A 15,447-nucleotide genomic window follows, 5' to 3' on the forward strand; every position below is an offset into this window, starting at 1 on the left:
TTACTACTTCCAAGATACTTCAGCGTTTCATTCTGAATGCCTTTTTTTTTTTTTCTTCGCAGTGCTCAGAATAAGGCTTTGGCTTTTCTACTTGTGCTCCAAAGCCCCGCAAAATGGTAGGGGTATTCTGAAGTTAAAAATCTAAGTTAAGAATAGTAGAGAAGGAAATAGTAACTAATTGAGACAAAATAGGATAATAAAATCTTATCTGTGTGGACGATTTGTAAGGAAAGGGGAGCACACTATTGAATTTAAAGTGGATGAAAGAAAGCCGAGTCTGCGAAAGAATGTTCTGGGGTGTGGCTTTGTTTTACTTCATAATGAAAGACAGTTCTTCCCTTGTGTCTAAGGAAAGGATTCATCAAATGTTGGCCCTTTGTTAATACATTAAATCATAACCATCGCATAGCTTTGTGCATTGCAGGTATCTTCAACTATATAAAATTATGTGCATGTGCACATGCGCACACATTTGCACCTCTGACTGAATACTTAAACCTGTGTCTATAGCCAACCTTAAAAGCCTCTTTATTATAGATAATGAGTTACATTTACATGTTTTCCCTGCATATGAAACTGCTCCAAAGTTTGGAATATATTCATTGTGGAAGGTATTTTATTTAAAATTCCAAAAGTTGCTTGTTTTAACTTTCATTTATTATAGTACTTGTTCTTTATTTCTTGTTTGCTTCCTCTGAGTTAAACTCATTGTTGGCATGACTTTGCTTGCCACTGTCAGTTTTAACATCTTAGTTAAGACTTTATATTTAATCCTGATTCTTAAATTGAAAGTTTCCTTTTTCTGGAGCTGTACCAGCAAGGTACGATCAGCAGAGTGGCCTAGGATCCAGTAAATCACTGTTATGTTGAGCAAAACTAGATCTTAAAATATCCATGCACTCATCGGTTTGACAAATGTTTGTCCAAGTACATATGTATTATGTATGCCTTAATTTTGACAGAGCCTATTAAGTATATTCCATTTTCAACTAAAAATGGTGCATTAATTCAGACAGTAGCAATCTGTCCAAGGCAAAACAGAACCATCTCCCCATTTTCCGGGCAAATGTCACCCTGGCCATTCCCAACATTGCTATGACTCCTGCCCTGGAAGACATACAGCAGACACTGAACAAAGCAGTGGAATGTATCATCAATGTCCCCAAGGGGGTTAGACAGTGGAGCAGCAAGCTGTTGCCCAAGGTTGGTAGAATATGAAATATTGATTCATTTGGAAGCTGCTATTCGTTAAGTTGGGACAAAATTGGAAAGCTTCTTTTTTTTTCCATTCTAGAAAAAGATACATGAAAGAAAAATGGCTGCCATGCAGAACAATGAAGACAGTGATTCTGATGCTGAGGTGGAGGAAATTGAACATCAAGGTAGGTATGCTTTAAAGGTTTTAAAGATTGAAAGTCTCTCTCTCTCTCTCTCTCTCTCTCTCTCTCTTTCTCTCTCGTGCGTGTGTGTGTGTGTGTGTGTGTGTGTGTGTGTGTGTGTACATGCAGATACTCATAGAGGCCAGAAGAGGGAGCTGGAGTCACAGGCTGTTGTGAGTCACCTGCTATAGTATGCTGGGAACTGACCTGGGGTCATTTGCAAGAAGAGCAAGGGCTCTTAATTGCTGAGCCATGCTCCCAAATTTTAAAACATCACCCTTGCAAGTCGCATTTTCACAGAGATCTCTAGTATCTTCTGTGCCATATGCAGTTTTCAAATCATGTTCAATAAGTGTATTAATCTTTGAGCCTGTTTTGGGTTTAAAAACGTTAACATCCACATACTGATTCCTCAGTGTCACGTTATCTCCTGCTTCTGTTGCATCTGTCACAACTGCTGGTGAGTCACTGAAGTCTGATCTGACCTATTAATAGCTGAAGACAGGATATGCGTTTCACTTCACTGGTTTTCACCACAGCGAGTCTTTCCTGGCATGTTACAGACGTTTTTGACCTATTGTGAGTTCTGTTTTGTTAACACATCCTGTGTGCTGCTGTGCATCCTGCGGCTTTCATTTGTAGTCTCTAAAATTGGGGAGCATTAGCCATACATGTTGCTAATGATACCAGATGTCCTCTTCAGCCCTCACACTCCCTTTTGGTCAGCACTGTGGCAAGCAGACACAGTATAATCTTGTTGCTGTTGCTCTCCCTTGAGACGATAAAATGACTTCAAGAAACTGAAGCCAGTACCTCTTTGAAATAGCCCCAATGAGGAAGGTAGAAAGATCTGAAAATACATTCCCATAATTAATTAATTAATTAGTTAATTAATTATTTTTTTAGCTTAAGCTGAAAAGCACTATCTGGAGCTGGATAGATGGCTCATTGTCTAGGGATAGATACAGCTCTTGCTGCAGACCTGAGTCTGGTTCCAAGCACCCCTTTCTGGTGGTTCACGACCATTTGCATCTCCAGCTCCAGGGCATCTGACACCCTGTTTGGGCTTCTGTCGGCAACTTCACTCATGTGCACGTGACCACCCCCTAATACATACATACAACTAAACCATGAATCAGATATAAAACAGTCCTGATATTATGGTATTAGCTTCAATTTAATCTGGAAACATTGCTTTAGAATTCAGAGTCTTCTACAGAGACTATGTTTAATCATAAATTGAAAGACCCCGGCGAGGGGACACCCTCGCTCAAGTCGTGGGAATTCACGGCCCCCCAGAAAACTCACAAGAGACTAAACTTGCTGCAAACTGCAAAAGGCGTTATTTCGGGATATCAGCCGGCTGAGGTCGAGACTCACAAGAGGAGTGTCGACCTTGAGGCCAGAGGGAGAAGAGTATTTAAAGGAGAAAACCACAAACCAGGGGGTTACAGTCCAGGGGGTGAGGGGGAATCATAAAAACATCAGCAGACAGTATCATAAAAACAGTGGAAGGTCCCCAGCCCATTCAATCATGTGGGAAACACACCTTGTGTACTTATTTTTTTACAAGAATTTAATCTTGTTTAATCATCTATCATGTGGCCAGCCAGTCCTTGGAACAGCCCAGATGACTGTAGTCAGCCAGTTCCTGGAACCCAGAGCCCAGAGCCTATGAACCAGATGACCTGAATTCATGGTTCCGCCCTTTTGTGGTCGGCTAAGTTCCTGGAGCACAGATGGCCTGGCTTCAGTCTCTATATGCTAGGGGTCTCAAAAAAAGGTTTATTCTTTTCAGAATCACAGCCTGAGAAGAAAAAAAAACTATGTACTGAAAACATGACCAGAGAACCGAAGCAACAGACTGCAGCCTGTCTTTAACTGTACAGTTCAGAGGGTTTATTAGTGTGTGTGTGTGTGTGTGTGTGTGTGTGTGTGTGATGGGTGTGATGTGTTGTTTTGTATACTCTGAGTATTGTCATTGTATAATTTTAGAACATTTTTATTATCTCAGGAGGAACCCCTGCACCAATTAGCATTCATTTTTTTCTCGTTCTGCTCATCCCTGGGAAGCCACTGATCTTTGTCCCATCCCTAGTGAGCGAGCATTCTATGTGTGGGATTCTGTGACTCTTTTTCCCCATCGTCATGGTATTTTCATTTTCATCAGTGTATAGCATTTGTGTCACATTTTTCTTATTGTTGCATCGTAGATGGGACCCCAGGTCCTGCACATGTCAGGCAAGTGCTGTGCTACTGGCTTCATTCTTAGGTTTGTTTGCTTGAGAGAGAAACTTACAATAGCTTAGGCTGGCGTTGAACTGGTTAGGTAGCTCAGGCTACTCCTGAGGTCAAGATTCTTCCACTCCTACCTTCTGAGTGCTAGGATTGCGGGCACATGATATCCATTCTTTTTATCACTGAGTTGTACTTCACAGTAGAGATCAACTATATTATATTTATGCATTAGTAAGTTAGCGAACTGTTAGATTGTTTCCATTTTCCACTATCATTAAGAATTCTAGTAAATACGTAGCTATGCTTGTGTTTATTATGCATGTTCTCGTGTGTATGCATGTGTTTGTCTGTTAATGAATGTACGTGCACTTGTGGAAGTCAGAAGCTGATATTGGGTGTCTTCCTCAATTGCACTGCGTCTTATGTTCTGAGATAAGGTCTCTTACTGATCCTGGGGACCATCAACTGCCTAAACTGCCTGGTCAGAATGTTTTAGGGATCCGCCTGTTCCCTCATCCCACCCAGTGCTGGGTTACACATGCATGCTGCACACCCAGAGCTGGTAGGGATGAGGAGGCTACAAACTCAGGTCCTCATGTGCAAGTGGTACACATTTTACCAAAGGAGCCACTTTCTAACCCCAAGATTTTATGTGGAAATGCTTTTGTTTCTCTCGGAATGGACTGACACGTAGGGTTTCTGGGCATATAGTGAGTTTATTATGTTTAATATTGAAAGAAATACCATGCAACCTTTGGAAGGTATAATAACATCCTTTGCTCCTCCCACTGGCTTTTTCTCTCCATTGTCACTGATCACATTCTTGCCTGCCTTTTGTCTATAGCCATTTTCCCAGGTGCAGAGCCATGTCTCATTGTAGCTTTAGTGTGAATTTCTACAATGACGAGTGATGCTCAGCACCCTTTCTTGTGGTTTCTGGTGATTTGTGCATTATTTGGAGCAATATGTAATTTTTTCATGTTCTTAAACATTGGGTAACTTATTCAAATACCTGTAAGACTTTTTAATGTTCTCAATAAAATTATAAAATTTTTTGTTACATTACAGATTTTGCTCAGTTTCTTATTGATAGCTTTCGGAAAATCAAAGCTGAGTCTTAAGTTCCACTCAGCTGTATTTTTATCGTGTGTCTAAGAAACAGTTGCTTGGTATAAGGTCGGGGAGCTTTGTATTCTATTAAAGTTGCACAGCTTAGCATTTGCGTTTCAGTCCATGATTCACTTTCAGTGACGTTGGAGTTGAAAGTCATTATTTTCAATGTGGGTGTATACTTGTAACACCACAGTTAAGCTAAGAAACCATTTATTCTATAATTGGATTTTCTTAAGACCTGTGTTGAGACTCACTTAAACACGAGTGTAAATCCAAATGTTTATTTCTGGACTTGTGGTTTTGTCCCATTAATCACAGGTCTTGCTAATTCAAATGTGACATTGTCTTTACCGCTATAGCTCTGTAGTAAGCTTTCAAAAACTACTTATTTATTGTTTTACAATTTCATACACCTATATTATTTTTTGCTCAATTTTTCTGTCTCATTATTCTTTCTCATTCCATTCCCATTAAACCCTTTCTTTTTCCAAAGCTCCCTCCCATTTCATGACATTCTTTTCCGTGTGACCCACGGCATATAATAGAGGCTGTCTGTCTGAGCATGCACGGCCACACTCATCTGCTTGAGTGGTAGCAGGGCCACGGGAGTTAGGAACATAACCTCCCCACCCCCACTATCTCTGATTCCTCTTGGAGAGGTGAAGTTAGGAAGTGCGAGTCATGCACCATTTTAAGATTTTTCCCAAACTCACTTAAGATGTGCTTAAATGTGGATATGCCACATTTCTATATGAATTTTAAGATCAACTTGTTAGTTTCTATGAAAAAAAAAATCAGTTGAAACATTTAAATAGGGATATGCTGAATTGGTACATGAATTTGTGGCATGTTTCAATTTAAAATGATTTAAATGACACAAAGCGTGTCACTCTGATCACACAACAGGATGATGCACATGTGAGCTCAAAGAGACGGTGGCAGCAGACACAAGGCCTGCACGGTTTCATGCCGGACAAGGTCACAGCACTGAGACAACAGAGTGGACAGTGTCCCGTCTCTACCCAAGAAGCTATTTGCGATTGATATCTGCCAGGAAAGGGAGAGTCCGTTTCCTCCAGTGGAGCATCACTGGGTGTATAGATCACAATTCAGGGCAGGCCCCATGCCCAGGAGCAGTTGGTCAACTCCAAATGAATACTGTGTGTGTGTGTATGTGTACATTTTCTCTTATTTTGGCATATTTTGCTTAGTTGTTTAGATTCTGGTTTTTTTTTTAAAGATTTTATCTATTTTATGTACATGACTACACTGTAGCTGTTTTCAGACACACTAGAAGAGGGCATTGGACCTCATTACAGATGGTTGTGAGCCACCATGTGGTTGCTGGGAATTGAACTCAGGACCTCAGGAAGAAGAGCCAGTGCTCTTAACCACTGAGCCATCTCTCCAGCCCTTCCCTTTTTTTTTTTTTTAAAAGAAAGAAAGAACATAAAGTTCGGTGGGTAGGGAGGTGGGAAGGATCTGGGCTATGTTGGGGAGGGAGAAAGTATGCATAATTAATAAAAATTAAATAACTAAAACTAAAATAAATAAATAATAAGTAATAAAAAAGAGAAACTCTTGGGATTGAGGTACAATAAAAATTTAGAATAGAAAAAAGAGAACTGGAGTGCTAAATCACAACGCACAAAAGAACCGAACCAAACCAAACCAAACCAAACCAAACCAAACCAAACCAAACCAAACCAAACCAAACCAAACCAAAAAACCCTAAAAACATAACAAAATACAACAAACCCAAAAGCTAGCTAAGCAGCAGAAGAACTTTATGGACAGCTCTGACCTGCCTGGACAAATTCTGTAGAAATCCGTATTGTTTGCAGCATCAGCTGTGGTACTGTCTGGCTGTTTAGAGGTCAGCAAAGAAGAGTCTATGCATGTCATCCTTAGGCACTGTGTCCTGAAAGGCTCTGCCAGAGCCTGGCAAATCCAGAGGTGGATGCTAGCAGCCAACCATTGGATGAACATGTGGTCTCCAATGGAGGAGTTAGAGAAAGGACTGAAGGAGCCATAGGAAGAACAACAATATCAACCAACCAGACCCCACAGAGCTCCCGAGACTAAACTACCAACCAAAGAGTACACACAGAGGGACCCATGGTTCCAGCTGCATGTGTAGCAGAGGATGGCCTTGTCAGGCGTCAGTGAGTGGAGAGGCCCTTGGTCCTGGGAAGGCTTGATGCTCCAGTGTAGGGGAATGCCAGGGTGGGGAGGCAGGAGTAGGTGGGTGAGCATCCTCATAGAAGCAGGGAAAGGAGGGATAGGATGGGGGGTTTCAGGAGGGGAAACAGGGAAAGGGGATAAAAATTGAAATGTAAATAAAGAAAATGTCTAATTAAAAAAAAAGAGCACATACTTTCCACATACAGTGGGAAGAAGAAGAAGGAGAAGAAGAAGAGGAGGAGGAGGAGAAGGAGGAAGAGGAGAAGGAGGAGGATGAAGGAAGAGGAGGAAGGAAGAGGAGGAGGAAGGAGGAGGAGGAAGGAGGAGGAGGAGGAGGAGGAGAAGGAGAAGGAGAAAGAGAAGAAGAAGAAGAAGAAGAAGAAGAAGAAGAAGAAGAAGAAGAAGAAGAAGAAGAAGAAGAAGAAGAAGAAAAGAAGGGGGAGTATATGGAGATTTCCCTTACTGATTTGAGCCCAGAAGTTTCACCCTTTGCTTAGGGACCCTGTGTACAGTAGAGAAGAAACACCACCCAAGCTTTACATAATGGTTATGGTGGTCTCAATATTAGGCAGAGATGAAGACTGGGCATTTCCCCCTCCTTCCTGGGCATGCTCACTGTGTGTGTGTGTGTGTGCGCGTGTGCGTGTGCGTGTGCGTGCGCGTGCGCGTGTGCGTGTGTGTGTGTGTGTGTGTCTGTACTTCAAAAGTCCCAGAGCCTTTGATGAGTCTTCTGTGTCATTGTCATTGCCACTTAGTAACAGTGCTTCAGAACTTGCCAAGGAGACCCAAATCTCGCTCCCCCTCACCCCAAGGAATGCTGTGCTGCAGGTTTTCCCATCTCTGGGATTGCAAGACTGCAATGTTTAAGGCTGTCACACAGCCGCATCTCGGCATGCAGACCTTGCTATCGCCACTGAGACCCAGCAGTTCTTGAAGGAACGCTTTTTGGGAAGTTGCACACTTTGGTTAACATTATTAGTACCAAAAACAGTTGAGACTGTCGTTGCATTTATGCAGATTTTACATATCTTCATCATTATAGAAACCTACCCCTTTCCCCCAAAATATGTTCTATAGACTGGTGAAATTAACATTTATGCTTTTCTTTCCTCTTTCACTTTAGAAACGCTGGAGATAGCATCTGTAAACTTGCCCATTCCGGTGCAAACCCAGAATTACTATAAGAATATTTCTGACAACAAAGAGATTGTGAAGTTAGTATCTGTCCTCAGCACAGTCATCAGCTCCACAAAGAAGGTATGTGTGTCACGAGGCAGTTACAGGCTCTGGGCTGCCCAGCGTGTGCTTGCACAAACTCCATCATAAGCTCACCCTGCACGCAGCCCGATTTCACCCCTGATAGTGTCCCTGAGCAATCAGAGGCGTCTCATCTGTGTACAGTGAATGCATGCTCATCAAAGACCCTTTAATTTAGACTGCAGTGGGAAGAGAGCTGTGAATTCTCTGCTTCATCTTGTGTTCTGGTTAATGTTTTTCATCCTCTTTTGTTACCATAAATGAATCTAATTTAAAAAAAATCTGTTCTATTCAAACTCACAATTTAGACTGAGGTGACAATTCCCCAGTTCTCCTTCAAAGAGTAAAACAGGAAAAGATATGCCGTCAGTGTGTGTGTGTGTGTGTGTACACACGCGTGTGTGTCCATCCATGTGTTTGTATGGCACACTTGCCTGTATGTGCACATGTAGAGGTCAGAGGTTACTGTGGCCTCCTTCATTGCTTCCCACCTTATTCTTGAGAGTTTCTCACTCAACCAGAGGCTCACGTTCCCCTGCCCCCACTTTGGCATGGGTTGACTGGCTGGCTAAGAAACCCCTTGGATTTTCCGTGTACTGCACACTGATGTCTAGGATTATGGAGGTGTCTGCTGCACCAGGTTTTCTGCACATAATGGGGATGCAAACTCAGGACTCCTGCATGAACAGCAGGGACAGGCACTCTTCCCACTGAGTCTTCTCACTTAGAGTTTCAGAGTTCCCATACCAGGAATTACCTCCAGTAGCTGATGTATTCTCACTTTCTTATATGTGGGTAGGCAAATTCACAAATCATTAGAGGAAAGTTTATACATATATCGCCACATGGAATTCAGATAAAATAGAGTATTAAAAAGTTACTACCATCGACACGGACTCACACTGGTTGTCTGTAAAGCCAGTTCAATTTTTTCCAACCTACTTCCCCAACCCCACTTCAATTTTCCTTTTGTATTCAGACAAATTTGCCCTTGTAGGTAAAAAAGACTTAAGATACTGAAATCGAGTTTTATTGAAAGGCTATGCACACATTTATTTTTTAATTAATTAATTTATTTACATAATGATCATACATTCTCCTCCCTCCTCTCCGGCCATTCTCCCTTCCCTCTCCCCTCCCTTCTCCCTTCCTCCATCCCTTTCTCCTCAGAGAAGGGGAGGCCTCCCAAGGATATCAAACTGCCTTGGCATATCAAATTGCAGTAGGTGCCTCTTTTTTTATTGAGGCCAGACAAGGCAGCTCAGTTAGAAAAAAGGGCTCCAAAGGCAGGAGGCAGAGTCAGAGACAGCTCCTGATCCTGCTGTTAGGGGTTCCACATGAAGACCAAGCTGCATATCTGTTACATATGTGTAGAGGGCCTGGGTCTGTCCTATGCATGCTCTCTGATTGGCAGTTCAGTCTCTGTGAGCCCCCATGTGGGCCTAGGTTAGTTGATTCTGTAGGTTTTCTTTTTTTTTTTTCTTTTTTTTGGTTTTTCAAGACAGGGTTTCTCTGTGTAGTTTTGGCTGTCCTGGAACTCACTCTGTAGACCAGGCTGGACTCAAACTCAGAAATCCACCTGTCTCTGCATCCCAAGTGCTGGGATTAAAGGCATGCAAAAAATGCGTAGCCCAGGCTGGCCTCGAACTCGTGATCCTCCTGCCTCTGCCTCCTTCAGCAAATCCTACCGGTGTGCGCCACCACTACCGGCTGTTTTCTTATGCTGTTCTTTACCTCTCTGGCTCCTTCAATCCTTCCTCCTGCTCTTCCACAAGATTCCCAAGCTCCACCTAATGCTTGGCTGTTGCTTTTTGCATCTGTTTCCATTGGCTGCTGGATGTAGCCTCTCAGAAGACAATTATGCTAGGCTCCTGTCTGCAACTATAGCAGAATATCATTAATAGTGTCAACAATGGGCTCCTTCTTATGGCATGGGTCTCAAGTTGGGCCAGTATTTGTTAATTGTTCCCTCAATTTCTACTCCTTCTTTATCCTTGTAGGCAGGAAAAATTGTGGAACTAAGGTTTTGTGGCTGGGTTGCTATCCTTATCTCTCCATTGGAAGTCTTGCCTAGTTATAGGACATAGCTGTTTCAGGTTCCATATTGCCTATTGCTAGGAGTCTTAGCTAGGGTTACACACATAGATTCCTGAGAATTTCCATTGTCCTAGGTTTCTAGTGCATGACAGGAATGCCTTCCTCGATCTATTCCAATGCTGTCTCCTGTACTTTATGGCTAATATCCACTTACAAGTGAGTACATACCTTGTTTGTCTTTCTGGGTCTTAGTTACCTCACTCAGGGTTATATTTTCTAAGTCCATTCATTTGCCTGAAAATTTTATGATGTTTTTAATAGCTGAGTAATATTCCATTGTATAAATATACCACATTTTCTTTATCCATTCTTCAGTTGAGGGACATCTAGGTTGTTTCTAATTTCTGGCTATTTCGAATAAAGCTGCTCTGAACATAGTTGAGCAAGTGTCCTTGTGGTATCATGGAGCATTTTTTGGGTATATGCTCAGGAGTTGTATGGCTGGGTCTAGAGGTGGAATTATCTCAGTTTTCTGAGAAACCATCAAGTTTATTTCCAAAGTGGTTGTTCAAGTTTGCACTCCCACTAGCAGTGGAGATGTGTTCCCCTTGTTCCAATCCTCTTCAGCATGAGCTGTCGGTTGAGTTTTTGATCTTAGCCATTCTGATGGGTGTAAGTTGGAGCCTCAGAGTAACGTTGATTTGCATTTTCCTGATGACTAATGATGTTGAACTTTCCCTAAAGTGCTACCAAGCAATTAGTGAGTCCTCTGTCAAGAATTCTCTGCTTAGCTCTGTATCCCTCTTTTAATTGGATTGTTTGGTTTGTTGATATCTAATTTATTGAGTTTGTTATATATTTTGGATATCAGCCCTCTGATGGATGTAAGGTTGGTGAAGATCCCATCCTGTAGGCTGCTGTTTTCTTCTATTGACCTTGTCCTTTGCTTTTCAGGAGCTTTTCAGTTTCATGAGGTCCCATTTATTAATTGTTGTTCTCAATGCCTGTGCCATTAGTGTTCTGTTCAGGAAGCTCTCTCCTATACGCTCGTATTTAATAAAACCAATTGACTCTTAGGTGTTTCGCAGTGTCAAGCAAGTAGTTGTTTAGTAAGTGAATGTTTTCTGAGGCTGTTTTTTAATAGAATGAGCTATATTTGTTTGAAAGCACCAGAAAAGCTGCTGTTGCTATTATAAGATTGAAAAAAAATGTTGTTAAGTTGTGCTTAATGTATTCCCCAGGGAACGACAAGCCTTTGCATTTATTCATATTTAATCTTTTGTTCTTAGCGTTTTGAAGATCCTGTGTTTAACTTCCCTCTAGGGACAGTGTTCACATATTCAACAATTATTTATCTAGTGCTTAGTTTATCAGGTGTTGTACTATAGGATAGGGGAAAAAGTAGTCTATGGAAATAAACAATTAGATCTCTTTTTAGTTGCCTCAGTAATTATAGTGAACACAGCAGAGTAAGTCTGCATGTGTGTTAGTTACTGCTCTCGGCTGTGAGGAGATGTGAGGAGATGATAGTTACTGCTCTCAGCTGTGAGGAGATGCCCTACAACAGAACCTTAAGAAAGGATGGATCTCCTTCTCTCATAGTTTGAGGGCACAGCTCATCATGGCAGAGAAGACATGATAGCAACAGCATGAGGCTGCTCATCACAGTGAATTTGCAGTTAGGGGGCTTGAAGAGATGAATGCTGATGCTCAACTTGTTTTCTCCTTCCTCTATTTTCATTCCATCCAGGACTCCCGGTCCATAGGATAGTGATAGCCCCATTCAGGGTGGGTTTTCTCTCCCCAGTTAAACTTCTCAGACACATCCTCACAGCCATGTCCAAAAATGTGTCTTTTAGGGGATCCTAAATCCAATCGAATTGACTATAAAAACTAATTTCCACAAAGTAGAGTCCAGTGTTTTCTCTGAATATAACCAGTCACTATCATGGAAATCTAAGGATGAGGCACAGTAGTTTTAATGACCTAAGGCTAGCAACAAAAAAATTGGTGATATTTCTTAATTTGTGGTATCAACGGCAGGAAAGAAATATACAAATTCCAGTCTTCTTTAATGTAGCAGTGAGTCTAACCAATAAAGATCTGTGGAGGAGACTCGAGAAGAGAAAGAAGGACACACAGGACTTTTCTCCTGTTTCCTGATGGCTCACCTGGCTTGTTCTTTTTAGCCTAAGGTCAACCTCTAATTAAGATATTCCTGTTCCCAATGATCAACTTTCTTTCCTCCTAATTTCTATACAGTTCTTTCTTCTCCCTTTAGACTAGAGATGACAAGATGCTAGCCCCCATTTACTGTTAATGTCATTGGTTTAGCTCATTTCCATGGCTTTTCGATTTCATCCCACGTCACTAAATAATCATGGTATTACCTATACCAGTCCTTGGTTGTATCACCATGCTGTTTCAGACTCTTCCTGTTCTACACAAATCTATTATTTCTATTCCAGGAAGTGATCACATCCATGGATCGTTTCAAACGCTATAATCACATTTGGCAGAAGGAAAAAGAAGATACCATTATGGCATTTATTGAACAAAACCCTTTGCTCTCTGAATTTGAGTCCAGGATTCTTTATTTTCAAAGCCTGGAGGAGGAAATTAATGCAGAGCCCGAATACATCCGTGTGGGTTCCATTGCTCTATACACAGGTTGGTTAATTGCTCTCAGACCGTCACGTAAATCCAGTAGCATTTGTTCTGTCTCTTCACCTAGATTTGAGTTCCAGAGAGTTCTAGCTTTCTTCAGGATTAGATTTCTTTTATAGACTTCAAATTTTAAGACCAATTTGAAGATTTGTTTTTAGTTACCATCTGCATAATTATTAATTCTGGTCTATCTTAACACTTTGCTGTTTTAACTCGAGCGTAAGGGGTAGCTTAGAGAAAGCAGATGAGTCTGTTGTAGTTAGAATCAGGACTTAGCTGTTTTAAGTAACAATGCCAAGCATCTGAAGCTTATCTCATACATGCATGTATGTACATTGTGTGTGTGTATTTTAGAATGTTACTCGCATTGTAAAAATAAGATGAGTTTTAACTATTAAGAAAGCTTCTCTGTGTGTAGTATTTGTTGGTGTGGTGTATCCACGTGCACACATGGAGGCCAGAGGACATGAGGTGTCCTGCATTACTGATTTCCATTTTATACCCTCGAGGTAAGGCTTCTCTCTGAATCTGAAGCTTGACCTCAAGCTTAAAACCTCAAGGTTTTAGCTCTGTGCGGTCACATCACATGCTCTCACCGACGGAGCTGTATCCCCAGCTTTGCAATCATGTTCAATATCTAGTTTTACACGTTTCTAACCTCACAGTATTTACTACGAGTGAAGAACACACTGTGCCTCTTTATGTCAGTTCAAGGTTACCAGACTGACCTGTGGGTGCTTTGCTTTTACAGCTGATCTGAAGTTTTCTCTGACCACCGAGACAAAAGCCTGGATGGCGGTCGTAGGCCGTCACTGCAACAGAAAGTACAGGAGTGAGATGGAAAACATTTTTGCAGTTGTTGAAGAATTCCAGAAGAAACTGAACAGGCCGATTAAAGACTTGGATGATATTCGGATTGCAATGGCATCCCTGAAAGAAATCAGGGAGCAGCAGATCTCCACCGACTTCCAAGTGGGGCCCATTGAGGTAGATCGGCAGCTTGTCTGTCACAGAAATATTTTCACACCTTGGATGCTGTTAGCAGGAGTATTAATAGGTCTGTGTTGGAACAAGAGATCGGGATTAAAGCTAAAAGCAGTGATTTTAGCACTGAGGCCTCCCTTCATGAGGGAATGTTTTAGGGATTCTGGCTCTTTGTGACTCTGGGGTAGTGGGTTATTGCCCATAATCTCTCCGTAAGGAGGCTCCTGTTCATCCAGTGGAATTTTCTAGAAGAGGAATCAGTAATTCCCAACATCAATATCTTCAGCATCTGGGGATGGGAATCCTAGGTGGTCAGTGGAATTTGATATGTGCTGTCAGCTTAATAGCATCCAGGCATGCGTATGCTCATTCCATGGTTACAGCATCCAGGCATTCTTTTTTATTATATTTTAATTTATTCTTCTCTCATATGTTACATCTAATTGCAGCTTCCCCTCCCTCCTCTTCTCCCAGTCCCTGCCTAATTCCTCCTTCATTTTCAGAGATGGACAGGCCTTTCAGAGATATCAAACAAAGATGGCATCAAGTTGAATAGTGCTAGGCACCTCCCCTTATATTAAGGCTGAGTGAAGCAACATATGTATGATATATCACATATATTATATATATCACATATCACACACATATGTGCATAAACACACACACACATATATATATATACATATATATATATATATGAATCATTGTTATTGTTTGGCCCATTATATACGCTATATATTATATATGTTTTTGGCCATTGTTATATGCTTGGCCCAGGGAGCAGCACTGTTAGGTGTGGCCCTGTTGGTGTAGGTGTGACCTTTTTGGAGTAGATGTAGGTGTGTCACTGTGGGTGGGGCTTTAAGACCCTCATCCTAGCTGCCTGGAAGCCCATATTCTGCTAGCAGGCTTCAGATGAAGACATAGAACTCTTAACTCCTCCTGTACTATGTCTGCCTGAACATTGCCATGCTTCCTGCCTTGATGATAATGGACTGAACTTCTGAACCTGTAAGCCAGTGCCAATTAAATGCTGTCCTTATAAGAGATGCCTTGGTCATGGTGTCTGTTCACAGCAGTAAAATCCTAACTAAGATATGTGTGTGTGTGTGTGTATACGCACGTGTGCGCGTGCATGTGTGTGTGTAGAACAGTCACAGAAGCAGGCAAAAGAGTCAGAGATAGCCCTGCTCCTACTGAACAAAGTAAAGTAATATTGAATTAAAATGGTGCCTTATTTTGTTATCCTAATTTTAGAAGTTAAGTTTTATGTTTTCTCATTCACTTGATATAATTTTATAGTGTTCAAATGCAATTTTGGGACCTAGTAAAAATATCTTTTCTGTCATGTTTTACAGTGTTGAAAGTGCATTTAAAATGATGTTTTTAGACATTTCCACACATTCTGTGAGATAGTCAGACTCTCTTCATTTCACAGATGAGAGAACTGGATTTGACTGGCTCCCTTGCTCACTTAGGTCCTTAAAGTTCACGAGGGGAATAATTAGAGCCCTTAGGGTGGCCTCTCCATCATACTGCTCCCCCATTCTCAGCTCCAGTCTGTGACTGTGTGAAGATTTACATGTCT

The 15,447-nt window shown here is 41.5% G+C and overlaps 1 protein-coding gene across 1 annotated transcript in view; it reads left to right on the forward strand.

The window, feature by feature from the left end:
- Positions 1-15,447, forward strand: part of Dnah5 (dynein axonemal heavy chain 5) — a 237,302-nt gene that overhangs the window by 59,355 nt on the left and 162,500 nt on the right. Inside the window, exons 20-24 of the mRNA XM_028767581.1 lie at positions 1,013-1,203; positions 1,295-1,382; positions 8,038-8,171; positions 12,677-12,878; positions 13,627-13,862. Coding sequence (XP_028623414.1) covers positions 1,013-1,203; positions 1,295-1,382; positions 8,038-8,171; positions 12,677-12,878; positions 13,627-13,862 — 851 coding nt within the window. The remainder of the gene's footprint in view (positions 1-1,012; positions 1,204-1,294; positions 1,383-8,037; positions 8,172-12,676; positions 12,879-13,626; positions 13,863-15,447) is intronic.

This window comes from Grammomys surdaster, unplaced genomic scaffold (assembly GCF_004785775.1).
Source record: "Grammomys surdaster isolate TR1022 unplaced genomic scaffold, NIH_TR_1.0 174, whole genome shotgun sequence".
Classification (NCBI taxonomy): domain Eukaryota; kingdom Metazoa; phylum Chordata; class Mammalia; order Rodentia; family Muridae; genus Grammomys; species Grammomys surdaster.